This window comes from Sparassis crispa, assembly GCF_003851025.1.
Source record: "Sparassis crispa DNA, contig_000016F, whole genome shotgun sequence".
Lineage (NCBI taxonomy): Eukaryota > Fungi > Basidiomycota > Agaricomycetes > Polyporales > Sparassidaceae > Sparassis > Sparassis crispa.
This window is the reverse complement of record NW_020939763.1, coordinates 783,596-811,036: the sequence shown is the minus strand read 5'-3', so window position 1 is coordinate 811,036 and position 27,441 is coordinate 783,596. Positions and strand designations below refer to the sequence as shown.

The window sequence follows — 27,441 nt, the reverse complement described above, 5'->3', positions numbered from 1 at the left end:
GCGTCACCTCTCAGGATGTCTTTGATGAGCCTGGAGTGAGCGATGTCGCGAGTGCTCGCTTCTGACGGACAGCCATAGCTGATACATTGGTTAGTTGAGGCCGAACATCAGAGCGCATACAAGACTCACGAAATGCCATGGTAAGGAACCATCCGAACGGCTCCATGAAATGGGCTTCAAATTCTGGTATAGTATCACCGAATTTGACGTCGTTGGAACCTTCCGCCGAGTGAAATCTGACACTCCATCAGCAAAGCTTTCGAGAATGAAAACAAAGGTAGACTTACACCATTGACCGCAGATTCCCGCCATCTTCTGGGCTAGGTCCTCCTCCAAAAACCGAAAATCGCCAACCAGTGGCCTTCGCCATCGCACCCAAGAACTGATCGAACACGGCTGGCATGTTGTACAACATCCTGTATATTTACATGAGGTGTGGAGCTTAGGGAGTGTCTGTAATAGCACATACCTCTGATATTCAGCTGGAGAGAACTCTCCATGGGCATGCACCTCCTCAGTCTGTGCTTTCTCAGCCTCGTGCTGAGCCTTCATCTGCTTCACCTCTGCCGCAATATCAGCGTGGACTTCCAGTGTCTCCGCTTCATACCGCTTCTGTGTGAGATGCCTGATGACCGTCACGGCTTTGATCTCCGCATCCACGTCCGCCTTGACCTTCTCCTTGTAATATAGGTGTGAGTATACTTCAACGGCCTGTGAAAGACGCTTGACATGGTCGGCATCCTTCGGAATGAAGTCCTTGAGGGCAGCCATCACAGACTTGTCGGCAGAGCGCCCTTTGGGCTTGCGGTTATTGTACCAGTTGTTTAGTTGCTGTATCCACGTCAGATTCGTTCCAGCTATGCATAAAACATAACGCACCCTTTGTCACAGAGAGATGGCCTCCATTAGCTCCGCCTCCTGCTCCGGTGTCAGCTGAGCCGTCAGTTCAATATCCGGAAACAGACGGGTGCGCTCCGGATACCGAGCATCCCATTCAGTGTATAATGTTCTGAAGAAGGACTGCACCTTCTTGCGTTTCTGATGGTCAAGAAAGTGTGGCAGTCGCTCTGTCAGCCAGTCCAGTTCTTCATTGTTGGCCCATGTCGGTGGAGCCATCAAGAAGCAGACATCAAGAGATAAATCGACAAAGATGAGGAATGGGGGAAGGACGTACCGATACGCATGTGTGTGGTGAGGTTGTGTACATGCAAGGTTAATTGACAGTTGCGAGCATGCATTTGATGCACGACTGGGAGATAAAATGCTGAATCTAAAGGTAAAGTGACATACCTGAGAGTCACTCAAGTGTTTGACGGAGCGCCAGGGAGCACCCTAGTTGACTGACATAATCGTCCACGTGCACTCGCGCTTTGACATGTCCCCAGAATTTCTTACTCTGCTAACCGAGCGCACCCGTCTTAGGAGTTATTTAATGGTGTTCGACTTGTCAATCTCAACAGTTCCGCACTCACCTCTGTCATCTGTCATCTGTCATCTGTCTTACCTTCTGCCTCCATTTATCGTCATGTTTGTCCCACCGCAATCATCTCCGGAAATCCCGGGCTGTTCGCTGGCTTTCGGAGACGCGTACGATTGGACGTCGATAAGAGTTGCTCTTGAAGCGACCCTTGCTTGGGTTATTGCCTATGAATCTGGTACGTATCTTGACCTCTCAACACTTAGCTATACTAACCTGTCAACAGGCAACTTCTGCCAATGCAGACAGCCCAGGCGCGGTGAGCTGAAGTCCCATTGCTGAGTATGCAGGATCACTGACCTGCTGATAGGCAAGGGGGAGTTGGTCACCGAGCTCATGATGGCGCCCGGGAACAGCAGGGTAAACGAGTCTGTTGATGATGATGGCGAGTTTGATGTCGTGGACTCTGAGGATGAGGGGGTTGATGTAGTCACTGCTGCTCCTGCCGTCTTCACTCTTCCCACTGTCACCGCTGCACCCACCGTCGTCCCTCCTCCCACTGTCACTGCTCCTCCTGCTGTCATCCCTCCTTCCACTGTCGCCACACCGGCGACTGCTGCACCCTTGAATGCTGTCATGGCGGCTGGTCCCGCCGCTGTCGTTCCCACGGTTGTTCCTCCTGCTGGTCCCGCTGCTCTGGCAGTCGTTGCTCCTGCAATTGCTCCTCTTGCCGGTCCGGCCGGTCCTGCCGTTGCTATCCCTGCTGGCTTAGGTGGCCCAGCAGTTCCTGGAGGTGGTGTGGGAGTAGTGCCGATCGTCGCCGCTGTCATTGGTGCGGGAGACTTTGAGATACCTCCTGGCTTTGCCGCTGCACCAGGAATCGAGCTTCCGCAGCCTGCCCACCCTAACGACACTGGTCCATTCTATTGCATTACCCGTGGACGTATAGTGGGAGTGTACACTGACTGGTAAGTTTGATTGACATTTCGGGTGCAGACTATCTCATGCCGGATTCAGGAGCCTTGTGGCTGCATACGTTCATGGCATCTCCGGTGCCTTCTGCAAGAGGCACGGGTCGTACGCTGCCGCCATCAATGCATTCAATGCTGTGCTTGCCCAAAACACCGTGCAGGTGCTCTGAGTGATGCTGTGAACATTGCACAGGCATGTGGTGGAGTATGCCGTCAATGTTGTTTTTGGATATCTCTCATGCATCGGACGTAATTTCTTGGCTGCACCAACGCGCGTATATAGACTTCGCGTAGTACTGCCGCTGTATCTACGCCTCTCCATTATCGTCCCCCTTCTCCAGTATCACTTATGGTCAAATATGATGTGATCTGTTTGTGAAACATGCATGTGAGATAAGAAATAGTTCAAATATTACGAATGTTTGCTGCTGGTGCATTGCATTTCACCTCTTCAATGGGCCACCGTGCTAAGTATTTCATGCACGATGCTAAAAAGTGTGCCATTCAAAACCAAAAATGAGCATATGATCACTCAGCTAAGTAGGTAATCATATTGTTATATTGCACTCAGCTCACACGACGCATAGGGGCCGCAACATGAGGAGCGAACAAAATCGACGACAATACATTGCGCATGAGGAATACTACCCGACGCCATTCACGAAACCACTCCCCAACGTGCTGTGTATCTTCATGGAATATGCGCGCCAAGACTTTCCGCTATGTTTTCGATCAGTTGTCGCGGAAAGTCCGAATCTCGGGCTGTGGACACACCCGTACACCTTCAAGGCACCCAACAATACGTGGTCCTTGAGAGTCCTGCACGGCGTGGTGAAGCAGATCCACACATTTCAGTGGAATGAGTTGGTGAGGCAGGGACAGGAGCAGTACTATGAGAGCTGGAGGGATGACACCAGATGGGATGCCAGTGCTGCAGGTGCACGAGAAGAGCTCTGCATGCGCATGGCAGCATGGCGAAGTGCAAGTGAAAATGTCCGAGGGAACGTATTGGGGGATATATACTTGGAGTGGGGAGCGAAGATAATCTGCTGCCTAAGCAAGGAGTTAGATGTCAGGTGTAAAGGAGTTTCTGCATACGATGAGGAACACCACGATGGAAAATTGCCATTCCAGCGTATGAACATGCGGTAGACTATGTACATTCCAAATACATCCCAATAAGTCTGTACTCACCGATAATAACAGAACAATGCGCGGGGTAGCAAAGGCGCCTGCTACGCCACTGCAACGCCGAATTGAGTCGTGAGTACTTATTATCATTGCTGTTATGCAGTATAAGGCGACTGGTTGTGGGGTTTTAAGTACAATGGACCGCTACCTACAAGCTTACTCACCGGAACTTTCATCGATAATCTGCGGAGATTTGAAGTGCTTGTGAAACAAAGCTTCGGACGAGATTTCAGTAGGATTGTTATCCGCTTGCTCATTGGCTGGGAGCACGTGAGGAAAACAGCACATGACCCAGTGGAGTTCAAACCTTGCCTCAGGTACTATATCAACGTGTCCTCCCTCGTTTCAACTCTTTCTTCACGACCACCTTGACCGGGGTCGCTGTGGCTCAGTACCCATTGTCGGGGCTGCCTGGATCCGCGATATGTAGACCGACACTCCCTTGGGGGCCCGCTTGGCCGCTGAACTGAGGGCTGCTTAGGCACTCTTTCCCCTTTGGAGGTATCTTGTGACTGCACCGCTCGCGATTGAAGGGTGGGTACAACCTGGCTGGGGAAGTGCTGTGGACATTGTCTTCTTTTTTTCTTCTCATTCGGTTGTCTTCTTTTCTTGTCGTTTGGTTGTCTTGTCATCGCGAGTGAGTTCTCTTTTTTATTGCTGCCATGGCTGACGAACTTCGTGCTGTCAGGGTAGCATTAGGTTCCCCAGTTCTCATTGGTGTGGGTCATGGGTGTTCGGCGTTGGGGGTGCTAGGGTCCGTGGGCATCTCGGGTGAGTAGTCGTCGTCCTCAGTAATGTGGTGGCTGGTTGTGCTAACATGTTTGTTCTAGCACAGGGAGATTGTTGATGCGTGGTCTGTCAGGTATGTTTGTTCGCTTGTCTAGTAAGTCTCCTCATATGTTTGTACGTTGCATATGTCACTGACAACTTTCTCTCCGTAGAGTTTATTTTCCGTTGTAGGCAATTTGGGTAGGCTGCCGCTGTCCTGCATAATGCGATGGTGGCTGGTTATGCTAACATGTTTGTTTAGCGCGGGTCTCGCTGTTGATGTTGTCTCAGGATTGTCGATGCGTGGTCTGTCAGGTATGTTTGTTTGCTTGTCTAGTAAGTCACCTCATATATGTTTGTACGTTGCATATGTTACTGATGACTTTCTCCGTAGAGTTTATTTTCCGTTGTAGGCGATTTGGGTAGGCTGCCGCTGTTCTGCATAGCGCGATGGCGGCAGTTGTGGATGCTAACTTGTTTGTTCTAGTGCAGGTCCGTCATACGCAGTGCACGGGGACTGGTGATGCATTGACTAAGGTGAAGTTGATTCGTTCGTCGATGTCATGTTTATGTTACTGATAGTTTCCTTCCGGGATTTAATCTTATAGGTCACCATGTGCTGTGAACAGTGGTAGTGGCTCCACTGTTGTAGTGGAGTAGGTAGATCATAGAGCTTACTGAGATCTCATGTAGATGCGCGAGAGGTCAATGTGCTCCTATCACGGTCGTGGTTCTATTGCCGTCGCTGTGTCGATGCCGCTGCTGTTGTGTAGATACAGCCGTCATGTCGATGTCGTGATGATGGTGATACTCTCATCGTCGCCTAGTTGACACCGTTGTATGGGTGCGAGGATAGGCCGATGATGCACGCGCGATGGACACCTGCACTGTCATCGGCCGAGTTGCGAATGACTGATGGGGTCGACGTCCCGTCATGACCGGCGCAAGCTTCGACACCACCGTCGAATGTGAGAACATCGACTTCGGTGGTGCTGTCACCACCAGTGTTGAGGGTGTTATGTATGTTGTGCGCATGCATAGCTAACTGGTGGAGGTGCTGTGTTGTCGACTACGTCGTGCAGTGGGTATCACGGTGTTGTCGTCGCTGTTACATTTATGTCAACTAGGGTGGTACTGTGGGGGTTACATTGCGGTATATGACGAGGTATCCATTGCTGTGTTTGAGAGAGTCGAGCATGTGGGCATCCTGTATTCATAGGTGTTTGGTAGTAGGTAGTTGGCGAGAATATATTATTATAGCATGAATTAAATTGGGTCCGACCTCTGCTTACGTACGGTATGGATGTTGTGCTAACTGTGTTCGCGTGAAACACGATATGCTTACTACCAAAGCCTATTGGCGTACACTCTTCGATAGCTGCATTCTCGTGAGTTCCTGTTTGCTTCAGTCGCTCAGTCGTCTATGCATGGTGATGAAGGCGATGAACCCCCACAAGGTGAGTTATTGAACTTGCCTCATACGACGTGAAGCATACATACCTGCAAGAATGCAGCGAATGAAATAGGAGGGTGTACTCCACCACCAGAGCATGATATATCATGCCCCTGGATGCTCGTGTGACTTTGAAATTTGCTCCGCATATTCACTTGAATTCATTTCAGGACCTATACTCATTCAGTTCTGTGGCTAGCCGCTCTTTGCATTCCATGCAGTCACTCAGAAAAGGCACTAAGTAAGTGGTGCCAGAGTTATTTTTTGACACCTGCATGCTAATCTCTGCAACGGTGGTGAAAATTTTCACTGACCCTATTTTCGTTGTCCGTCTTTATGTTTGCTAGCCTCGCTGACAAAATGAATCCTTGGAACAAGCTGAAGTCTTACTGCTGTGCCGTGGTCTATATCATGACGAGGAAGAAAAGAACGCCCAATGTTAAGCAATTCACCATCTTAGAAGAAACCACTGATGGCACCAACTACAACCACTACATCGTTCCACGGACTCGCAACATCGTGCGGCATATGGAATACGTATCTGTAGGCAACAAAGTATCTGCACGGACGTCCTTCTATACTGCTTCCACCACCGATGCGGGCGATAAAGATGCGCCATCGTTTGATCTGTCTGAACTCTGCAGGCCAACTTCTGATATCCCTGATAATGATGAAGACGTAGATCTCTTCGACCTGGACCCCCGGTATTTAGAGGATGTAGAGAAACTGTGTGGACATAAGCCTCGCCGCCGCAGTGCAGGGGTGAGCTTCCGTGAATTTTCAAGTGTAGCTATCTAATATCTTTGCCCAGGATCATCCGCTCCAGGAATGGGTTCCTGAAATTGACAACTATCTCGCCGAGATGCTGCGGCTGGAGGGGCGTTATGGTTTCGACACCGGGTGCTGCCAGTTCTGCAAGGAGGGCCCGGCAATGGTTCATTGCGAGGACTGTTTCGACCTCGCTATTTACTGCCGAACATGCGCCGTTAATTTTCACAGGTGCACTCCTTTCCATCGCGTGCAGGTCAGTCGGGTTTTATTACTCTTATTCGAAGGTACAACTGAGTTTCTTTTTTTGCAAACCTGTTTCAGAGATGGTGTGGCTCTCATTTTCGGCGCGATTCATTGAAAAATCTTAGACTGCGCATCCAGTTGGGTCACCCAGTTGGGCATATGTGTCGTCTTCCTGTGCGAGCTACAGGTGATGACTTCATAGTCTTGTGTGTGAACGGTATCCACGAAGTTGGACTGGATTTTTGTGGGTGCGAGATAGCCGAAATTCATGTGACGCAACTGCTTCATGCGCGACTCCTCCCAGCCACATCAACGAACCCCAAGACAGCTGCTACTTTCCAGCTTTGCCGATATACACACCTCCTGATGACTCAATCCAAGACCTCTGGCTATGAATTCTACCAGAGCCTTGCCCGGCTAACCGATAACACCGGTGTGCAGACGCCTAAGGTATGTGTTATCTCGACCTTCTGCTTTATCCATTGCTGATCCAATGTAGGATCGTTATCCTGCCTTCATGCGCATTATGCATATGTGGAGGCATCTCAAAATGCTGAAATGAGCAGGACGAGGACATGATCCTGACGGTGTCAAGGCGACGACACCTGGGTCATGCGCAGTTCTTTGCCCAGCCTGTCTGCACCCTGGAAAAAATTTGCCGCCAGATTGGGAGGATGCCCCAGATGATCAAAAGTAAGTTCATGATTAGTTGTTTCGATTGGTAACTTACACGCAGTGATAGGTGGTTATATCGCCTGTTTGTTGGACTCAATGCGAACTTCCGCCTCAAGCGCAAGAAGGTATCTTCGGATAGTGTCGACCCTGGGCTAAATCATGGATATCGCCTACTTTGTGGAGGAAAGTGCATACAAGGAATACCTCGGCATGTACGATTCCCTCATGACAGAAGAACAGAGTACTTGCAACAGTCATGATGCTGTCAAGCTGGCGAACATGAGGGGCTCCATCGCAGGAACAGCTGCCAGCAGAGTTGGTGCTGCGACGTGTACGCGGCACGATATGAGGCTACCATGCAGTGTTGGTGACCTCCAAAAGGGAGAACGGTAGGCTGATCCTCGACATCATTCGTGTTCCAGTGCTCATTGCTTGCGACACAGGTATGTCAACATGGATTACATTTTCTTCTCGGCCCTGGCGAACAGTGCCCCCAAGAACGTCGTTGTCTCCTACGATATTGCTTGTCAGTGGCATAGAAACCTGTGGAAATGGTACCACATTTACGAAGACTGTCCATTCAAGAAGGACGATCAAGATTTTGTCTTCCTGATCCCAAAATTCCACATCAATGCTCATCAAGATTCGTGCCAGACGAGCTTTTCCTTCCATAATACTCCGCACGTTGGCGAGACGGATGACGAGGGTGTCGAGCGGCCCTGGTCGGACTCAAACTTATATTCCTTGAGCACGAAGGAGATGGGCCCTGGTTCGCGGCACAACTTTCTTGACGACACATTTGCAGACTACAATTGGCGGAAAATATGTGGCATGCGTGAGTACTACGTCGAAGCTCACGCCGACATCTTTGGGCTAATAATACCAAAGCTGCTCTGTTCTTAACATGAATCAAAGCTGCACTGCCGGAGCGCAATGAACAAGTCTTCACCTTTGCAGAACTGAACAGTGCGATCACGCCAAAGGATCGTGGTGAATGGACAACTACCATCGAAGCTTGGGAGAAGAACCCATCTCAAACCAATCCGTTTGTCGTTACGTGTCCCGGTAAGTGCTTTTATTATGGTGCAGGACACCCTTTTTGATGCTCCATGTGTTCAGCTGTGACTCAAGCAGCTGTACGGCTGCAGTTGGCCAACGAAGAGGCTGCAGAGTTGGAGAATGGCGAGTGCAGTGGGATAGTGTATGAGCTCCCCTCTCTGAGCATGATGATCATGGTCGGAATGGAGCTCCAGGAGCAACAGTAAGTGTTAGCCTGACTACTGTGGACGTATTCTCATAGTTCTCTCTTCAGATATCGCCTTCGATGAGATGTCGCCGGCCTTGGAACCCATAGTACAGATCTGCAACGTGCCAAGATTGTCGAGCTGCGAAACGCACTTCGGCGCAAGATAGAGGGCTGGGCAGACACTCGGCAGCTATACATCCCTGTTTCCGTGGTGTTGCATGCACGAGCTGCTGCTGCTGCTACCAAGGAGGTTCTTGCGCAAGATATGGCCCTTTATTTACCTTCAGAGTTACCCTCTAATATCCCCTGCGACTCTCGCCTTCGAAAATATGAATTGCACCTAAGGACTGCTCAGGCACATGATGCTTTGGAGGAGCTTCAGTGACATCTACGGCTGCGTACTCATATGTACAAGTTCAAGGACCGATTTGTCCATGGACAGCGGTACCTCACCCGCGCCAGGTCATGCATTGCACAAGTCCAGAACAAGGTAAATGCAGATGCTGCCCGCTATCGCCGTGCCTTCGACGCCATCAATTCACTGTCGACCCTGCTCGATGAGCCTTCAACACCTCACAACTTGGTCCCGCTGCAGGATGAAGACGTGCGAGGGATGACAGAGGGGGAGTCGAGCGAGACCCACAGCCGGAAGAAAATGTCTTGGATTTGGCGGAGACATGGCGTGGGGAACAGCAGTGCGACGGACTTGGCCGTCAGTGAAGGTTTGTCAAATTTCACTTACTAGTACTTGACAACCGAAATGCTAACACAATTCCTCAGAGCTCCGAATTGAGTGATGCAAGGCTCGTGCTCGGGCCCATCGCTGGATCGAAGAGTGCTGCCAGCTGCCAGAGGAGATGCGCAGGGTTATCACCTTCCACAGTTGGATGGCGCGGTGGTGGCTGGACCGAGTCGATGCCATCCCTGCGCGATCGGAAGAACATTTGGAAGGTGCCAACGCATACGCATTCCATCAGGCGGAAATCCGGGAGTCAATGCAGAACTACTGCCAGTATATATGGCGCGGCGTGCCTGCCTGGCTGGAAGCAGGAGGCGATGTCAGCACTGGTGTCGATTTCAGTGAGGCTGCCCCTCTACAATATTCTCCTGCAATTGATTTTGCAGCTGTGCTTGGACCTGCCGCTGAGATGCCTTCTGTTTCCGTGCCTATGCCGTCAGTAGGCTAATATCGCACTGCGCCGCGTATACCTGCATGTTCCTTTCGTGTGGCTAGATATATGTCTTTTGTTTTGTCCTTTGTAGACAGATTGTTGCGCTCGTATGTCAATGTTGTGAGGGGAGTATTTTTTAAATAATCGTCAATTTTTCACATCAAAAGTAACATTCTCTATAAGGAAAACAGTAAGGGGCGGCACAGGGCGGCACAGGAGGCGGGATTTTCGTGCGCTTGAAAGGGATCATGGAGATCTACAAAATCCAAGACAATCTACTGATCTACCGGAATGACGGGCGAAGCCAGTGCCATCGGCTACCTACAAGGGAGATCCAGGAGGAAGCCAATGGGTACGGAGTACAGAAAGTGAGCCCGGTGTGGGAATGGCTGGTAAGGACTGCAGAATGATGTATCAGAGCCTATGGTAGACACCACTGTCCATGTATCAGTCCGTGGTTCTAACCTTCATACTTGATATATCAGTATGCCAGGGACAGGTGCCTGCATTTACCAGACCCATATCCGATTTTCTGTGGAAGTGTATGCATAATGCACTCCGCTGCGGATCCTTCTGGGATAAGATACCCAACTATGAACATAGATCCCTCTGCCCAGTATGTGACACTCTAGAATCCATCGAGCATATCCTCTGTGAATGCTCTGCACCAGGCCAACAAATAATCTGGAATCTCACCCGACAACTCTGGGGAAAAAAGGACCCCCGATGGTACCCCCCTTCTCTCGGAACCATCCTGGGATGCGGCACTGTTGCCTTCCGCTCAGAACAAGGCAAAATACGACTTGGCGCCACCCGCCTTTACCGCATTCTTATGTCGGAGGCCACTTACCTCATCTGGAAACTACGATGTGAACGAAGGATATCTAAGGAGGACGACAAATCACAATGGCACGCACCGGCTGAGATAACCAACAGATGGAAGTATGTCATAAACAAGCGACTACAACTAGACTGCGCCATGACACGTACCCGTTTCGGCGCCAAAGCCCTCCCCAAGCAACTCGTTCTGCAGACTTGGAGCGGCACCTTGGACCATGAAGATCAATTACCTGATGATTGGACTCTGCACAATAAGGTTTTAGTGGGTATGGATCCTCCCCGTGTCCCCAGTACTTGAGGAGGATCGAGCCTCACACTGCCCCTCGCGGCGTGCGTAAATGCATTTTCCTCCTTGGAGGCCGGGTGAAACTCCCGACTAAGCAGGCGGATGGGGACAGATCAATTATCTGGCTGCCTATCCTGCCGTTACGCTCCTCCAAAAAAAAAAAAAAAAAAAAAGACCACAGTCTCCCGAGTAGATGCACACGTGTCAACCGAGATCAAACCTCATAATACCTTGAAATATATCTACGGTAGCGAGGAGTAAGGCTCGAGCAGTCTGGACGTCCAAGCTAATGAAGTATGCCGCAGCATCGTGTCTTGGCCGGTCTCATCTCTGTTCAACGTCAACAGCACGATGCCGCAGGCTATCCACGCGCTCGAGGCGTAAGGAGAACGGACTTACTACCCGCTGTACTCCGCGTTCACGCATTCACGCACGAGTAGAATTACTGTCATGCAAGTACCCCTCGACAATCGTGGCCAGTATGAGCGAGCAGAACTAGAGATATTATCGGAAAGGCCCCCAGGGGGTGCCCGGACTGAGCTTAGCATCGGGATCAGACGCTTATGACCACATCCTCCCTGTAGCTCTGGATAAGGGTGCCGAGTTTGTTCTTCACCATTTCTCTGACCACCTTATACCTCTCCTGGTTCAACACCATGGTCTGTGTGGCTTCATGATTGCGGTCTGTCAGGTCAACGATCGTGCACAAAAAAATTTGCAACACACCGTACATGAACTTCACGATACGGTGTCCAAATTCGAAGAACAGTACATTGCCAGCGGCGCCCTTAGCCGTGTAGTCGAAGCATCCAAGATGCAGCTGGACGTTATCGCCGTCAGATGCTCTGGAAAGATATTTGACGTGAACAATGGCTCGACCGTCTGAGATGCGAATGCGGTACGCACGAGGCCACGCCAATCTGAAAGTTAGCAGTCTGCCCATCCCAGGCATTTTCATGGAAGATGGCATTAGCGCTGGCATTCACCGGGAGGTTCATGGCATCGATGGTGGCCTGCACAACTTCGCGGGCTTTAGGGGAGAGATCAGGATCCAACATGGCAATCACGACCTTGTCGACCGAGCCATAAGTGTTGAGATTCACGACGTCGGAGAACCTGCACGCAAGGTGTCAAAGCCAGAAGACAGTAGAGTATCGTGCACGTACGAGAAACTCGAGACAACCCATCCGACGTTTTCGAGGACCTCCTTGTATTTCTTGTACCATTCGACCTTGTCATCTCCCCCAGCCTGATTGGCGGCTAGTTGCGCAAGGAGCGTGGAGTTCAAGACATCCTCCTGTCACAGAAAACATGAGAACGAATAATCACGTCCACCTGCGAGAGCTCACCCGATCGACAGGGTCTAAATCTCCAACGGACGACTGCAACAACCTACCATTGACGGCAGCGAGCTCCTGTTCAGGGGAGGTCTTGAAAGGAGGAACATCTAGGCTCTCGATGAAGCGAAGGCGCGCTTCCATAGAAAGAGACATGACCACGAGACGTGAACGAAGACGTTGGCAATGGTTGATGGGGGAATGAAGAGGGCGCACCATTCGGGAGGATTCTTTTATATGTGTAGTCGTGACTGAGAAGCGAAAAATCCCGTGTGCGAAATTCCTCAACATGAGGGAAAAATTAATGAAGTCGGCCTATACCATGGCTATGGTAAATTCGACCTGAACCGTACTGTGGTGGACAAAATGTGCGAAGGATTAAGATTGCCTCAAATGCGTCCTCCATGGTGGAATGGAAGTAGGCGTTTCCGAAACGAACTTCGTATCACAAGGCCACCTGCTCCAGATCGCACAGAGTGGGTGAACGGATTGAAGACGGCGCAAGATGAATTAGCAACAGATACCGGGGAATACTTACCTAGGCCGGAATAATATATGAATGGGCACATAGACAAATGGGCAGCTTGTAGTGGACGAGATCAGAGTGAAGGATTGAAATTGCCTCCCTCCATGGTGGAATAGAAGTAGCCGTTTCCGAAACGAAAAGTTCGTATCACAAGGCCAGATCACGCAGAGTGGGTGAACGGATCGAAGACGGTTCAATATGACAAGTAGCAACAGATATATACCGCGGAATACCTAGGTTGGAATAATATATGTCACCGGGCACATAGCCAAATGGGCAGCTTCTGTCTGTTCATGGCTACCTTCCTATTCATAAATCAAAAAGGTCTCCGCATGTAATTGATCATGAGGTATGGACGAACTCACGATTGGCGGTTCACTCCTATCCCTCCTAGCCTAGAGGGGGGCCCCTTCTCCCGGAACTGCTGAAGAGAAAAATGTGAAGACGGAAATACCATCTAAGAAATGTCGAGGCGCCATGGCATCGAGTAGCGCGCGTCGCCGACATTCGGCAATGGCCCGCCGCCGAATGTGCCATCATCTCATTGGCTCTGTCACTGCCTGTGCATCAAGATGCACACATGTCTCTCGAGTTCGAACCTCATAATACGTTGACGGTAGCGAGGGGTAAGCCTGGACGTCCAAGCCAATAAAGTACGCCATAGTATCTCACTGTCGTGTCAATATTGGCCATGGTGCGCTCAGCTCTGACTGACCCTGGCTGCAGTCGTGATCGTAGCAGTATACACTGCAGACAGATTGTCTCCTCTCTGTTCAACGTCGACAGCGCGACTTCGCAGGTTGTCCGCGCACTCAAACCAGAGGCGGAAGGGGAACGAACTTGATCACTACCCGCTCTACGCGTTCACGCACGAGTAGAGTTACTGTCACGTAAGTAACCCTCGATAATCGTTGCCAGTATACGTACACAAGCAGAGCTGAAGATATTATCGGTGAGGTACACAGCAGGCGCCCGGACTGAGCTTAGCATCGGGATCAGACTCTTATGACCACATCTTTCCTGTAGCTCTGGATAGCCGTGCCGAGTTTCTCCTTCACCATGTCTCTGACTATCTTGTATATGTCCTCGTTCAATACCATGGTCTGTGTGGCTTCATGATCACAATCTGTCAGATCAACGATCGTGCACGAAAGACTTGGCAACATACCGTACGTGAACTTCACGGCACGGTGGCCAAACTTAAAGAAGAGTACGTTGCCAGCGGCGCCCTTAGCCGTGTAGTCAAAGCATCCAATATGCAGCTGGACGTTATCGCCGTCAGCTGCTCTGGAGAGAAGATATTTGACGTGAACAATGGCTCGATCGTCTGAGATGCGAACGCGGTACGCACGAAGCCACGCTAACCTGGAAGTCAGCAGTCTGCCCATCCCAGGCATTTTCCTGGAAGATGACATTAGCGCTGGCATTCACCCGACGTCTCATGGCGTCAATGGTGGCCTTCACGACTGTGCCGGCTTCAGGGGAGAGATGAGGATCTAACATGGCAATCACGACCTTGTCGACTGAGCCATAAGTATTGACATTCTCGATTTCGGCGAACCTGCATGCAAGGAGTCAAGGCCGAACTCATCGCAGCAGAGCAGAGAGTATCGTGTTCGTACGAGAAACTCTCGACAACCCATCCGACGTTTTCGAGGACCTCCTTGAATTTCTTGTACCATTTCTCCTTGTCGTCTCCCCCAGCCTGGTTAGCAGCTAGTTGGGCAAGGAGGGTCGAGTTCAAGACGTCATCCTGTCACAATAGATGATGAGAACGAATAATCACGTCGACCTGCGAGAGCTCACTTTATGGACCGGGTCTAAATTTCCAACGGACGACTGCAATAAACTACCATTGACGGCAGCAAGCTTCCAGAGACCAAAAGTGTCGAAAGGAGGAATATCCACGCTCTCGATGAAGCGAAGACGCGCATCCATAGTAAGAGACATGACCACGAGACGTGAACGAAGACGTTGGTAATGCTTGATAGGGGAATGAAGAGGGCGCACCGCTCGGTGGTATTGTTTTATATGTGTAGCCGTGACTGAGAAGCGAAAGTCCCGCGGGCGAAATTCCTCAACATGGGGGAAGAATTAATGAAGTCGGCCTATACCATGGCTATGGTAAATTCGACCTGAGCCGTACTGTGGTGGACAAAATGTGTGAAGGATTGAGATTGCCTCAAATGCGTGTCCTCCATGGTGGAATGGAAGTAGGCGTTTCCGAAACGAACTTTGTATCACAAGGCCGCCCGCTCCAGGTCACGCAGAGTGGGTGAATGGATCGAAGACGGTGCAAGATGACAATTAGCAACAGATATATACCGCGGAATACCTAGCTTGGAATAATATATGTCACTGGGCACATAGCTAAACGGGCAGCTTCCGTCTGTTCATACCTACCTTCCTGTTCACTCCAGCCCAATACCGATCACGAGTTCGTAGCGACTGAGTACGCCACATTCCGTGATGGAGACTGACATCCGTGACTTACTTGACACGTCCTTGTAGACTCGGGAGGGCCACATTTCCAATAAGGGGGGAGTCCACTGCAAGTACAGAATTCACCGCCGGATTTGGCATTTAACCACGGAGGAAATAGAAGTATTGCAAAGTTGAGACGAATTCGCGGGTGGAGTTCGGGTAAGAGCAAGACCACGTTGAGAAATCTGAGAAACACGAGGCAGGGAACCTCGGAAGGTCTGAAAGGAAAGGCTATGATCTCATTCCCCCGTGTCGTGTCGATGCAGAACAAATTTGGAATCATCTGTGATTTGAATTGGTGGAGTGGCTAATGGCAAGCTTAAGTAGGCTCATAGATACAGCCTCTAGTTACCCTGAGGAAGACAGTCGTTCCTTTGTAATAGAAATGGCAAGTAACCAACCATAGGGTACTTCAGACTCGGTCCAGCTGGTCTACGTTCAACGTTCAACGGGTCCATCTTGCCTTAATTTGGAATATTTACATTGAGCAGCACCGAGTTGTAGATTTGTCAAGCAATGTTTATCTTCCTTTCTGGCCCATACAACTCTACCGCGCTCGATACAACCCATAGGTCACCTTACACGCGCGGCGTCCAGGGTCACTGTGCCCACGTCCAACATCCTCACCATGTGCTGAGCACGCGCCACGTCGGCTTTGCTATGGTGTCCGACCGTCGAACGTGTTCATTTGTCCTTGCACACAGTGTCTTTTCTCAATGCAATTCTTGCTTTTACCCGGAACTCAATCCGCTTCGTGCAGGGCGGCTTAGTTTCATAGCATCATTCGGTGGCATGCCAGTGCCAAACCCGCCGATGAGCCTAAAGTGACAACATGGTTCGGACTTGCCTTGAGACGGACATGCCTGACACTGGTAGGATGTGGTCCTCCGAGTCGAGAAGGACGTGTCAACACATGTGAAGGACGCCTCCATTTCAAAATGGGGCATTCCAGGTCAGTATGAATTCCAGGTCAGTATCAGGATACGAGTGAATCGCCAATCGATTTGTCGGTGAGCTCGTATATACGCCGATTAGATGTGGAGACCATTTTGACTTCGTTGGGGAGGTGGCTATGAACAGACTGTTTCAGAACTGCTGATATTAATTAGTCTCTGTATTCAGTGATAAATTGTTCTCCAACTCGACCGTGATGTTCCGGTGAGGACTTGCCCTCTGTGACCGATTCTCATCTTGGATTGCCATCGACGATTGTCTTTCCCTCCAGGACGGGTAAGACCCCACAGGACCGTGATGTCTTATCTACAGAACCTTGTTTCGAAGACGCCCACTTCTGTTCCATCGAAGACACACCTCTTGTACGATCCATCGTCTGGTGCAACCCTGTTCAGGTAGATAGACCAGGTAGAGTTTATTGATTATTTCCTCACATCGAAGAATGCTCTCACACGGAACTTGCCCTTCGCGGTCATGGCTACAGGTATAAAACAATGCCAATGAGCGAAGTGCCTCCTTCATTCCCCCATCAACCATTGCCAACGTTTTCGTCCACATCTTGCTGTCATGTCTGATTCCATTGAAGCCCGCCTTCACTTCATCGAGAACTTGCATATCCCTGCCCTCCGTAAGGGTTCTAAGCGGGCTGCCAAAGGGTCTGGTGCTGTCAATGCCGGCTCGACCCAGTCATTTGTTGGAAATCTATCGGAGCTCAACAAGGTCGGTACTCTGAAACTGACGAAACTCACCTTCCTCACCATCTACTGTCACAGGAGGATGTCTTGAACTCCACACTGCTTGCCCAGCTTGCCGCTAACACGGCTAGCCCGGATGATAAGACCAAATGGTACAAGAAGTACAAAGAGGTCCTCGAAAATGTCGGATGGGTTGTCTCAGACTTCACGTATGCACGCATTTGCATTGCTTTCATGCAATTATCTCGTACCTGACGTCTTGGATGCAGGTTCAAAGAGCTTGACAATGCCAACTCTTACGGCTCTGTCGATCAAGCCATCCTTGCCATTCTGAAGGGTTACCTTGAGGGTAACGCGTTGGAGGTTTTCAAGGCCACGATTGACGCCATGAAAAATCCCGTCAACAGCGGCGCTAACAACTTGTTCCAAACGAATGCCTGGAAGGGGCAAAGTGCTGATTTCCTGGTTGGTGTGGCCACGTACGTAGAGTGTTTCGGCTCAGCCAACCGTCGCTCGTGTACACTCATCAAATTTATATCGCAGTGAATCTAACAATGATGTCCAGTTCCGTATCGGAACCTACACTTATCAGGCCCAGGGATCCCGCGGCAACGTCCTCTTCTTCAAATTTGGCCACGAAAGTGTCAAGTTCATGTACTGTATGTTGTGTGGTGCCTCTTGCATGATCATTGACCTCATAGATGGTGAAGCCACACAGAACATGGTATTGAACGAGAAGATATACGCGAAGGTCAGGGACGCGGTGATCAATAAGCTGGGTGGCCACATCGAGAAGTACATCGACGACCTGGATATTGGATTATGATTCCGATACTCCGTCCGGAGTGCTCGGTGTCTTTGAATCTTCGCAACGCCTCACGCAGGGAGAAGTATCTTGGAATGAGCGCGTGTATTTTTTCGAAGAGGCGTCGTTGTACTGTTAGCTGCGAAATTGATGTATACGGTTGTTTCACGCATGACACCTTGCTTTTGGGTCAGTTGTGGGGTGAAAATGTGCTTGATGGTACAGTAAGCCAGTGAGGGAGACGCACCTCCCTTCTGTATCGTCGCAAGATTTCCCGCGATGAGTCCCTTAATCGACGAATAGCGTGGGTTCATTATTTCCAGCCTACTAGTATCGGCCTCATGTAGTCACCAACGGGTTACTAGTTACAGATTACGACAGCCTCGATTCAAACCAGTTGCACACAACAGGCTGAATGCACACTCGCCAAGCCGCACAGATTTGACCAAGCACCTCACGAGTCACAAAGCTGTTCCTTATCACCTTCACCGGTATCTTCACTCGCAATTCTGCGTGCTGAGATACCAATCTCAGAGAATGAAGGCGGGGATATCTTCCATCTCTGAGCTGCTGGACCTGACCAGCTGAATCGCCGATGATAGTATGACGACGGTCGAGTAGACATCAACTGCACACCCAAATCCACGCAGTGGGCGTAATGAAACTTCCCGGGGCTTTCGTAGACGCTGTCCGGGCGACATCCGGCATGTGTGTCCAGCGACGCGATCCAAGCATCGAAGTGATCTACATGCCACACTAAGCAGTTCAGAGTGGTTGAGACCGGCCCGTACTAGACATAGAAGTCGCGAAGCCCTCCTCAATTCAGCGCAGGTATCTCAATTAAGCAGATGTACCATCCGGTGTTCAATGCTCCTCAGGCATCAGTCAGACATCAGCAGTATTGTTATTTCTGGCAACTGATTGAACATACCAGCACCACATGGACAGTTTCGTTTTGTAGGGAGCGAAGTGCGGCGCCCTCATACAAGTCTTCTGAATTAGCCAAATCGCTGCCGGTGACAATACGATTTGCATGCGCAGCACGCAATCTACTGCGATCATACACGCGTATGCTACATCTCTGCAAGAAGGCAGAAGTGTGCGTGGTATTTCAATCCGAGGGTATGAGCTCGATCACGCACGCGACGAGGCTCTTCATGACCTCCGCCTTCTGCCTGCCGACGGCGAGCACCTCCTCATGCGACGCGACCTCTGATTCCGGGGTCTCGATACGCCTCCCCTCGAGTTGTATGACGGGTCAGAGCGCGACATGTACGCACACGGCGGCGGGACGCACCTCGGCACGTACCTCCTCCTTGATACTGCGATAGCGGTCCGGGATCACGACGGCGTTGGTGACAAGGCTGAGAACGAGCACCTCTACGCCCTCCTCGCGCACCGCGAGGACCTCAGGGACAGTGCTCATACCGACGACGACGGCGCCCGCAGCGCGCAGGAAGCGGCCCTCCGCACGCGTCTCGTACGTTGGCCCGGAGACCAACGAGTATGTGCCCTCCGCGAACACGCTCTCTGGGGGCGCAGTGAATGCGCAGCGCCGGGGAGTACGCGTTGGAGAGTGGGAGGAAACGAGGGTGGTCCAGTGAGACCAGGGGTCCGAAGAGTGCGTTAAGCGGGCGGGCCATGTTTGCGATCGCGAAATGATCATGAACGACAACGAATACCGACCGAGAGCATTAGTAAGTATTTGGGGAGGCAAAAGTGGTCCCGACGGAAATGTTATGGTTCAATGCTCCGGCTGCGTTAGTTACTGCAAAGTGTGCACTGACCGAGCAATTATAGTAGCGACTATCTGTTGAGAAAATCGGTATATGACGTCCATGTTCAGCAGCAGCTTGACCCAATATTAGCGATCCATATCGCCGGGATGCTCTGCAGGAACGCATCAACCTCGATTGCTCGATCATCGCCTCTTTGATCCTCTACTCAGATCTGCCTCAACAGGCTACCGCTGGGCACGAGATGTCGTAGCACCATCCGGTCTGTACTCCTGCTTCTTATGAGTCAGATACTGGCGGGCTGTAGCGTGCTACGCTATACGTACATCACGTCACTTGTGCTTCGAATTGCAGTATACCCTAGCTCGTTCATACTCGACGCGATGGATAGAAAGTAAGCTGATACTGAGGTAAGACGACGAGGAGGAAGATCCTCTGCAAGGGTGGTTTCGTACTAGGCTCCTCCCGCGTCCACACCACCGTGAGGTGCTAACGGTGTACCATTCGAGGGCTTTCGTACGCAGGGTTTTCTATCGCAAGTTTTGAGAGTGGAGCCTATACAACGTCAGCGTGATGTATTACGGAGCCAATGAAGGGGAGAAGTCGAGGAATCGGTACTGCCAGTGAGGCTGGCAGCAGACCCAACAGTCGAAGAACAAACAGTGCAGGAAGCAGGGAAAGTAAAGGCCCACCTGGTCGAAAGCACAACATTATGGCTGCAACTCTCCGTCGAGACCGACAAAAATCCGAACCACCAACGGTCAACGTTACACAGATTCGATGTGTGCTGCCCATCTGACCGTACCACTACATTTTATTTCACGTTGAACAGATAGAGAGGACCACGCCTCGAAATTCTCCGATTGTTTCAACCGCGTCCTCCCGCGCGGCCACCATCTGCGTGTAAGGATATGTCGTCAAAGGGAAACTCACCTCTCGCAAAGTCGGGACTGGAGGCGATGCACCGACACTCGCAATTGATATGAACCGCAGTCCTTCAGGCCGTAGTTGCTGTGGAAGAGACACGCAACGCTGAACGCAACCCTTGTCCAGCACACGCAAAGGCGAGACTAAATTCGGTGACTTTCATAAATCAATATTAGTTTCGCAAGCCATAAGACAGTGCACAATGGAAGATCAACTATGGATACAAATGAATGAGGTAACCCAAAAAAACCATCGCAGCCCCTTGAAGGCCTTCTGATAAGCGAGTAATATATGCTCATGCGAGCGACTGTGTCTTAGAAGGCAACCAGGCCTGCACGGAGGGCAGCCTCTGGCACTTGCGCCATACAACGAGCACCGTCTAATTCCAAGATTCATGAAGCAGACCAAGTAGCACAATAGGGCGTCAGCACTTACGGTAAGCCACTGCTTCACAACCCGCAGTTTTTCCTGTTTTCGTCCAGCGTCAGGTTCATCGTGTTGATAAACACGATCATCGAGCTCGAGTGTTGACACGTCATCGTTTGAAGTAGCGCCAAACACGTTCGAGGGCAACTGTGGAGGCAGACAGAAAAAAGTAACACTGTCAGTTACTGCGTACATGTAATATCGTCCATTCGTACCAGAGAGATCGGCGGCGGCGAGTCCAGTATCGTGTCCTCGGTGTCATCCCCATACTCGGCACCCTGAACAACATGTACGAACGTGTACCTGTTTTGAGGAAATCGTAAAGTCGTATACGACGCACCACGACACGTTCCAGTCGGTCATAGCGCCGCCCAGTTCTCGGGTATGGATGATACCTGAAACAACTTCGAGAGCTATACGGGGGAAGTCTAGGATAATGGTCCATGAAGACACAGAAAACGAGCGGGCAAGCGTAAAAATATCCAGAGTATCCAATGCTGTATCCAATTACCAGACTCGAGATGCCGCGATGCTCGATGGCGGGAGCAACGACACCAGAGGTGGACGGCAAATGCAGAGGAAAGGGCCAGGGCAGACGTCTTAGGATTAAAGGTGATAGTTTGAAAGAGAGAGCACAACCCTAGCGACGCTCATTAAATAGCTCGGCAAGGTCATGGGAGAAGTAGCCATTTCGTAAAAATGGCGGCTTTCGAAGCTGATTTGGGTTAGCGGGCATGCTGTTACAGCGACGCGACATTCCTTGACATAACCGCCGTGCTCTCATTTCTGACTCCGCGCCTGTGCATATACCTCCGTGCTCGACGATCGGCCTCCGCGATCATGTCGAACAGCTCTTGGAGTGGAATATGGGCGATAGAGACGACCATACAGCTAAATTTATTCGAGAGTGCATGGATTGACAGGTTCCCTGCCTCATGCAGGCAAGTGAAGACGGATTCCTAGAGACAACAGCTAACTTTCAGTGAATCTTTCTCGAGAGACTCTGTGCATCCCGATGACTCAGATTTATTTCTTCCGTCTGTTCACAAAGGCACATTCGTCGCGATACGAGGGGTTGCTCGGTATCGCGAATTTCCACGCTACAGTGGGTGCCGCATCACCGAAGCCTGTGCACAGCAGACCACAGCTAGCAATTTCGACCTAAACACAGCTGAATATCCTTCTCGCAAATAACCAAAGTGAGCTATCCCCCACGCTTGCCGCCTTTCGCAGTCTCACTGTCTCTGGCACTCATCGGTTCATTTCGCCTGCCGTGCACAATGCGTGACCCGACGTCACATCACGCATCACTCCTGCCCTTCGGCGTGGCGCGCAGGCGAGTCACTGTGTCGTCCTCTCATGATCAACACCTTCTGAATATGTGTGATGTGTGATGCTGCAGGCCATTCCCAAGACAGAATTGCAAGAATGATAAGACCATCAAGGGGAAAATGTACCAAACAAGCGATCCAGCCGACATGCTCGCCGCACAGCAAGGCATCAGGCAGACGAGTTCGCAATCCATACACGGAAGGAAAATGTTCCAAGGCCGCAATGCACAAGAACGTGACGGAATGTAAGGCAAGAACAACTGTGCAGACTCACGTATTTCCCCAAATTGTGTCCGACAAGCACAATCCCAACCATGTATACACGGCAAAGACGAACCTCAAAAGGCCATCGAACGGTCGTCTCACTAAATGGTCGCCCCCAGTGTTCGCTTGACGGCTTGTGATGCTCTAGGAATCTGGCGAAGCAAAGGAATTGTCGTCAACCGTGGAGCAAAACTCCAATCAGACCTCTAGCGAAAAGTCCAAGAGTCATAAATATGTCGGCAGCGCAAAGGCGAACAAATGCACAGATTTCTGCGAGAGCCACCAGAATGCAGGCAGAAATTTGCACCGCAGAATCGGGAGGGGAAGACCAGGCCTCGCTCAAAGTCAGTACCGCCAGAGTTGGTGTGGTTTGAATATCCGACGACACCAATCTAAGTATCATCCACATACAAAGACATGTTTGCTGAGAAAAGTCGTCGTTGCGGTTGTGGAAATGCCCGCCGTGGCCGCAGCCAAACAAGTCACCGGCAGCCGCCACTTGCTCAATTATTATCTCTTCCCGAGTCTCCCGACTCCTTTCGTTCGTGGACTCAGCTTTTTCCGTCTTTACGGATTGCTCTGATTTATTTGTTTCGTCACTTTTATTGCATACCTTCTGCAGCAGATGGAAAGCCGCGACCAGCTGCAGCCCCCATATGCCGTTTTCTCTTGTGAGCTCATATCATCTTGCACCTTCTGTGATAGGTCACCTGGTCGAGATATCACTCAAGGCCTTTGGAGGTATTGCTGCACAGTCAGGACACGCGCAAGATGAGGGAAATTTTCTCCGCTTGGGCATTCGATCCCCTGGAGTGGCTGATGACGGAGTTTGTTGTGGCTGCTAACGCAACTTAGGGCGGATTGACTTTCAGTGGATTACTTCAAGGTGAGCGTTATGGAACAAATTGCGTAGGCTGAGTTGGTTGCCAGCGCCCTATATTCTCTCATAAATCACCTTCCCCAAGTACCCTTTACTTCGCCTGCGTAAACACGTTGGTTGTGCGTTGATTCTCAAATTGTGCCCCCTTTGCTGCCCTTAGACTCGGTATACTCCCACTCGCACTATCAGAGGTACTCATACGCGAGCAGCGGTACATCTGGAGATGAAATGCACGCGACTCGTGGTCGGAGGTGTGGTTTGAGACTTGAACACAGCTGAGATTCTTCTTCGCGTGACAAGTCTGGGCTCCAGTGCTGTGCACTTGAAAAGCAGTCCCGCGTCAGACGGTAATATTGGCACTTTTTCAGCGTACTCTGAGCTTGCTAGGTACTTGAAATTGGCATCAAATACGCGTCTACCTGCTCATAATTGCATGAGGGACTGGTTCGTGCCCTTTAGGGCAATCATCCACAACACATGCGGAGATGCGGAGATGGCGGGCACAAAAAGTCGAGCTACGGCGTATGGTCTCACTCGACCCGTGCTAAGGCAGAGTCCCAGTCACCTGGTTGCTCGTGGTCTTCGAATCCTTGGCAGTTCAAGGTCCGTGGTAGTCTTCCCAGCGCGTCGTCAGATACTCGGGTGGTTTCGCAGGCGAGGCCTCTAGCACAGCGGACCAGGACTGCAGTGCCACGAATTCACAGCTCCCCAGATTGCGCAAGTGTATGTGGACTATAAGCATTGGACAGGACGTCGACGCTGAAGCAAGACACAGGTGCCTATACGGTCTTCGGGCAGGGTGAATAAAATTTTTTAACCATTTCACGAAGTACATGGTGTGGTTCACCTCGACGAAGTAGTACGCGGCTACTGGGTGCCGCGACGTTGTGGATCCGGTAGATATTCTGTGGAATGGCGGCTGAAGTAGAATACTGTCTACAATCTGCCTTCAGTGAGAGATTAGCTTTCCGCAGATAGTATGTATAGCAGGTACCGGATCAACGCAAGATTAGTTCTCGGTGAATTAAAAACTCACTGATCAAATTTTCACACCAAGTCTGGCCATGACCCTCACTGGCACTGGATATACAACGGGCGACATCTAATGGTCTTAATATGTATAGAACTAACTGATCGCTTGTGAAGCACAGAAACGGACTTCTAGTAAGGAGAAAACACACCCGTCCTAGCATTTCCATGACTGGAACCCCGTCTCCAGGACAGAGTAGACAAAGTGCGAGGGTGCCCTTGTGTCCCGCAACTGCATAGAAATTGATCGGTCATGGTGCATATCTCCATCGAAGGAGTCAATAGTATACCAGTGCTCTCCTCAAAACCCTCTAGCGAGTTATATGGAACTGATCACCACTCGCGGTTTGAGCAAGTGCATCCGAGTCGGGACTATTGACGTAAGAAAATAGGACGTGGATGAAAAGTAATCTACGTGAGAGTCTTTCGACATCTAAATATAAGCGAGAGCCCTAAACAACGCAATTAATGGTAAGACGCAAGAGGCGTCGTCACAGAAAACTTGCCATTTCCGGCGGATATCGCAAGTCACGTGAAGGTGTAAGTGGTGCTCAGCAGTACAGTGTACACCGACTGCCTTCACACACAACACGGCTGATTTCTGTACTCTTGCCGCAGTGCGCAATGGGCGGATTCTGAGATCTTCATATTATTTAGGCTCGACAATTGTATATGAGCAGAGCTGAAGATATCATCGGTAAGGTACCCAGGAGGCGCTCAGACCGAGCTTAGCATCGGGATCAGACTCTTATGACCACATCCTTCCTGTAGCTCTCGATAGCCGTGCCGAGTTTCTCCTTCACCATGTCTCTGACCATCTTATACCTCTCCTCGTTCAACACCATGGTCTGTGTGGCTTCACGATCGCGATCTGTCAGGTCAACGATCGTGCACGAAAGATTTGGCAACATACCATACGTGAACTTCACGGCACGGTGGCCAAACTTGAAGAAGAGTACGTTGCCGGCGACGCCTTCAGCCGTGTAGTCGAAGCATCCAATATGCAGCTGGACGTTATCGCCGTCAGCTGCTCTGGAGAGAAGATATTTGACGTGAACAATGGCTCGATCGTCTGAGATGCGAACGCGGTACGCACGAGGCCACGCTAACCTGGAAGTTAGCAGTCTGCCCATCCCAGGCATTTTCCTGGAAGATGGCATTAGCGCTGGCATTCACCCGACGTCTCATGGCATCAATGGTGGCCTTCACAACTTTGCCGGCTTCAGGGGAGAGACGAGGATCCAACATGGCAATCACGACCTTGTCGACTGAGCCATAAGTATTGACATTATCGATTTCGGCGAACCTGCATGCAAGGAGTCAAAGCCAAACCCACCGCAGCAGAGCAGAGAGTATCGTGTTCGTACGAGAAACTCTGGACAACCCATCCGACGTTTTCGAGGACCTCCTTGAATTTCTTGTACCATTTATCCTTGTCGTCTCCCCCAGCCTGGTTAGCAGCTAGTTGGGCAAGGAGGGTGGAGTTCAAGACGTCATCCTGTCACAATAGACGATGAGAACGAATAATCACGTCAACCTGCGAGAGCTCACCTTATGGACGGGGTCTAAATTTCCAACGGATGACTGCAACAACCGACCATTGACGGCAGCAAGCTTCCATGCAAGACAGGTCTCGAAAGGAGGAATATCCAGGCCCTCGATGAAGCTTAGGCGTGCTTCAATAGAAAGAGACATGACCACGAGACGTGAACGAAGATGTTAGCAATGCGTGATGGGGGATAAAGAGCCCGCATCGCTCGGTCGCATTGTTTTATATGCGCCGTGACAGAGAAGTGAAAATTCCCGTGTGCGAAGTTCCTCGACGTAATGGAGTAAATAATTAATAAAGCCTATGTACCATGGCCAATTCGACCTGAAACGTACTGTGGTGGACAAGTGAAGAATTGAGGTCGCGTGTGCATGTCCTCCGTGGTGGAATGGAACTAGGCGTGTCGGAAACAAACTTTGTATGACAAGACTGCTCACGTTAGGTGGATGAACGAATCGAGGACGTTCAAGATGACAATTGGCAGCGTAGGGCGCATTTTTACCGCGGAATACCTGGGTTGGAATAATATATGACTGGGCACATAGACAAATGGGCAACTCTCTTGTTCGTGGATCAAAAATGGTCTCCGTATCATATGGACGAACTCACTAGTCTCGATTCCATCTTGACAGGCAGTTCACTCCTATCGCTCCTAGCCCAATACCGACGCGGCTGAATACGCCACATGGAGACTCCCGTGCCTTACTCCTTGACATGGACGCCGACTTCACACGTCCTGATAGCCTCGGGAGGGCCACATTTCCGCTCGGGCGTCTCCATGTCAAGGCAAATCCGAAGTCCACTTCCTGTCACGTGCAGAATTCATCGTCGCTCGTGCCTGTGGAGTCCCGGAGAAATAGGCCCCCCGGCATATGTTCCATTATGTCCGATCCGGAGGCGAGTAGAAGCGCAAATCCGTGTGCCATAACTTGAACGTTGACGTTGAACGTTATGCTAAATTATGTATGTACGTCAAGCAAACCGTGGCTAGGTCACCTTCCACAGAGTGCCACGCGTGGATCCAAGGCCGTTGCCCCGCGTCCAGGGCCCAGGTACTGCGCCCACGTCCAACGTCCTCATCATGCGCTGAACACGCTCCACGTCGGCTTTGCCATGGTGTCTGACCGTCGAACGTGTTTGTCCTGGCACACACTGTGTCTTTTCTCAGTGCGATTCTTGCTTTTATCCCGAACTCAACCCCCTTTGTGCAGAGCCGCTTAGTTTCATAGCATTACTCGGAGGCATGGTACCAAACCCGCCGACGCGTCTAAAGTGGCATGCCTGAGACTGGCGGGATGTCGTCCTCCGAGCCGCGAAGGACGTAAATATATGTGAAGCTCGCCCCCATTTCAAAATGCGGCATTACAGGTCGGTATGAATTCCTGGTTGGTATCAGGATGTGAGCGAACTGCGAATCGATTTATCTTCGTATACACGCCAATTAGACGTGGAAACTACTCCGATT

At 50.7% G+C, this 27,441-nt stretch overlaps 14 protein-coding genes across 14 annotated transcripts; 6 read left to right on the top strand and 8 right to left on the bottom strand.

The window, feature by feature from the left end:
- Positions 1 to 10: 10 nt before the first annotated feature.
- Positions 11 to 771, bottom strand: SCP_1702930 (hypothetical protein; the record flags this gene model as incomplete). Its single annotated transcript, XM_027765079.1, has 4 exons — positions 11 to 78; positions 130 to 236; positions 288 to 416; positions 470 to 771. 4 exons carry the CDS (start codon positions 769 to 771, stop codon positions 11 to 13), a joined length of 606 nt encoding a protein of 201 aa, XP_027620880.1.
- Positions 772 to 885: 114 nt separating this feature from the next.
- On the bottom strand, positions 886 to 1,116 carry SCP_1702920 (hypothetical protein; the record flags this gene model as incomplete). Its single annotated transcript, XM_027765078.1, has 1 exon — positions 886 to 1,116. The coding sequence occupies one exon, from the start codon at positions 1,114 to 1,116 to the stop codon at positions 886 to 888; it is 231 nt and encodes a 76-aa protein (XP_027620879.1).
- A 409-nt stretch (positions 1,117 to 1,525) lies between these two features.
- Positions 1,526 to 2,558, top strand: SCP_1702910 (hypothetical protein; the record flags this gene model as incomplete). The annotated part of the gene is made up of 4 exons (XM_027765077.1): positions 1,526 to 1,655; positions 1,704 to 1,736; positions 1,788 to 2,385; positions 2,435 to 2,558. 4 exons carry the CDS (start codon positions 1,526 to 1,528, stop codon positions 2,556 to 2,558), a joined length of 885 nt encoding a protein of 294 aa, XP_027620878.1.
- A 427-nt stretch (positions 2,559 to 2,985) lies between these two features.
- SCP_1702900 (hypothetical protein) lies at positions 2,986 to 3,540 on the top strand (the record flags this gene model as incomplete). The annotated part of the gene is made up of 1 exon (XM_027765076.1): positions 2,986 to 3,540. The coding sequence occupies one exon, from the start codon at positions 2,986 to 2,988 to the stop codon at positions 3,538 to 3,540; it is 555 nt and encodes a 184-aa protein (XP_027620877.1).
- Positions 3,541 to 4,241: 701 nt separating this feature from the next.
- SCP_1702890 (hypothetical protein) lies at positions 4,242 to 4,871 on the top strand (the record flags this gene model as incomplete). Its single annotated transcript, XM_027765075.1, has 3 exons — positions 4,242 to 4,350; positions 4,415 to 4,441; positions 4,840 to 4,871. The coding sequence occupies 3 exons, from the start codon at positions 4,242 to 4,244 to the stop codon at positions 4,869 to 4,871; spliced, it is 168 nt and encodes a 55-aa protein (XP_027620876.1).
- Positions 4,872 to 5,170: 299 nt separating this feature from the next.
- SCP_1702880 (hypothetical protein) lies at positions 5,171 to 5,386 on the bottom strand (the record flags this gene model as incomplete). The annotated part of the gene is made up of 1 exon (XM_027765074.1): positions 5,171 to 5,386. The coding sequence occupies one exon, from the start codon at positions 5,384 to 5,386 to the stop codon at positions 5,171 to 5,173; it is 216 nt and encodes a 71-aa protein (XP_027620875.1).
- Positions 5,387 to 6,136: 750 nt separating this feature from the next.
- SCP_1702870 (hypothetical protein) lies at positions 6,137 to 8,817 on the top strand (the record flags this gene model as incomplete). Its single annotated transcript, XM_027765073.1, has 13 exons — positions 6,137 to 6,562; positions 6,612 to 6,734; positions 6,800 to 6,855; positions 6,940 to 7,058; positions 7,119 to 7,264; positions 7,314 to 7,317; positions 7,381 to 7,507; positions 7,557 to 7,614; positions 7,673 to 7,878; positions 7,933 to 8,324; positions 8,405 to 8,554; positions 8,609 to 8,750; positions 8,802 to 8,817. 13 exons carry the CDS (start codon positions 6,137 to 6,139, stop codon positions 8,815 to 8,817), a joined length of 1,965 nt encoding a protein of 654 aa, XP_027620874.1.
- Positions 8,818 to 9,141: 324 nt separating this feature from the next.
- On the top strand, positions 9,142 to 9,532 carry SCP_1702860 (hypothetical protein; the record flags this gene model as incomplete). The annotated part of the gene is made up of 2 exons (XM_027765072.1): positions 9,142 to 9,457; positions 9,516 to 9,532. The coding sequence occupies 2 exons, from the start codon at positions 9,142 to 9,144 to the stop codon at positions 9,530 to 9,532; spliced, it is 333 nt and encodes a 110-aa protein (XP_027620873.1).
- A 2,054-nt stretch (positions 9,533 to 11,586) lies between these two features.
- On the bottom strand, positions 11,587 to 12,776 carry SCP_1702850 (hypothetical protein; the record flags this gene model as incomplete). Its single annotated transcript, XM_027765071.1, has 7 exons — positions 11,587 to 11,702; positions 11,760 to 11,878; positions 11,940 to 12,149; positions 12,200 to 12,330; positions 12,383 to 12,507; positions 12,587 to 12,621; positions 12,724 to 12,776. The coding sequence occupies 7 exons, from the start codon at positions 12,774 to 12,776 to the stop codon at positions 11,587 to 11,589; spliced, it is 789 nt and encodes a 262-aa protein (XP_027620872.1).
- A 1,115-nt stretch (positions 12,777 to 13,891) lies between these two features.
- SCP_1702840 (hypothetical protein) lies at positions 13,892 to 14,834 on the bottom strand (the record flags this gene model as incomplete). Its single annotated transcript, XM_027765070.1, has 5 exons — positions 13,892 to 14,007; positions 14,065 to 14,183; positions 14,248 to 14,457; positions 14,519 to 14,649; positions 14,703 to 14,834. 5 exons carry the CDS (start codon positions 14,832 to 14,834, stop codon positions 13,892 to 13,894), a joined length of 708 nt encoding a protein of 235 aa, XP_027620871.1.
- A 2,067-nt stretch (positions 14,835 to 16,901) lies between these two features.
- SCP_1702830 (hypothetical protein) lies at positions 16,902 to 17,855 on the top strand (the record flags this gene model as incomplete). Its single annotated transcript, XM_027765069.1, has 5 exons — positions 16,902 to 17,054; positions 17,108 to 17,238; positions 17,299 to 17,508; positions 17,573 to 17,688; positions 17,740 to 17,855. 5 exons carry the CDS (start codon positions 16,902 to 16,904, stop codon positions 17,853 to 17,855), a joined length of 726 nt encoding a protein of 241 aa, XP_027620870.1.
- A 1,090-nt stretch (positions 17,856 to 18,945) lies between these two features.
- On the bottom strand, positions 18,946 to 19,500 carry SCP_1702820 (hypothetical protein; the record flags this gene model as incomplete). The annotated part of the gene is made up of 2 exons (XM_027765068.1): positions 18,946 to 19,074; positions 19,132 to 19,500. The coding sequence occupies 2 exons, from the start codon at positions 19,498 to 19,500 to the stop codon at positions 18,946 to 18,948; spliced, it is 498 nt and encodes a 165-aa protein (XP_027620869.1).
- Positions 19,501 to 20,792: 1,292 nt separating this feature from the next.
- SCP_1702810 (hypothetical protein) lies at positions 20,793 to 21,368 on the bottom strand (the record flags this gene model as incomplete). Its single annotated transcript, XM_027765067.1, has 4 exons — positions 20,793 to 20,876; positions 20,933 to 21,070; positions 21,139 to 21,201; positions 21,264 to 21,368. The coding sequence occupies 4 exons, from the start codon at positions 21,366 to 21,368 to the stop codon at positions 20,793 to 20,795; spliced, it is 390 nt and encodes a 129-aa protein (XP_027620868.1).
- Positions 21,369 to 25,167: 3,799 nt separating this feature from the next.
- On the bottom strand, positions 25,168 to 26,122 carry SCP_1702800 (hypothetical protein; the record flags this gene model as incomplete). Its single annotated transcript, XM_027765066.1, has 5 exons — positions 25,168 to 25,283; positions 25,341 to 25,459; positions 25,524 to 25,733; positions 25,795 to 25,925; positions 25,979 to 26,122. The coding sequence occupies 5 exons, from the start codon at positions 26,120 to 26,122 to the stop codon at positions 25,168 to 25,170; spliced, it is 720 nt and encodes a 239-aa protein (XP_027620867.1).
- Positions 26,123 to 27,441: the final 1,319 nt, after the last annotated feature.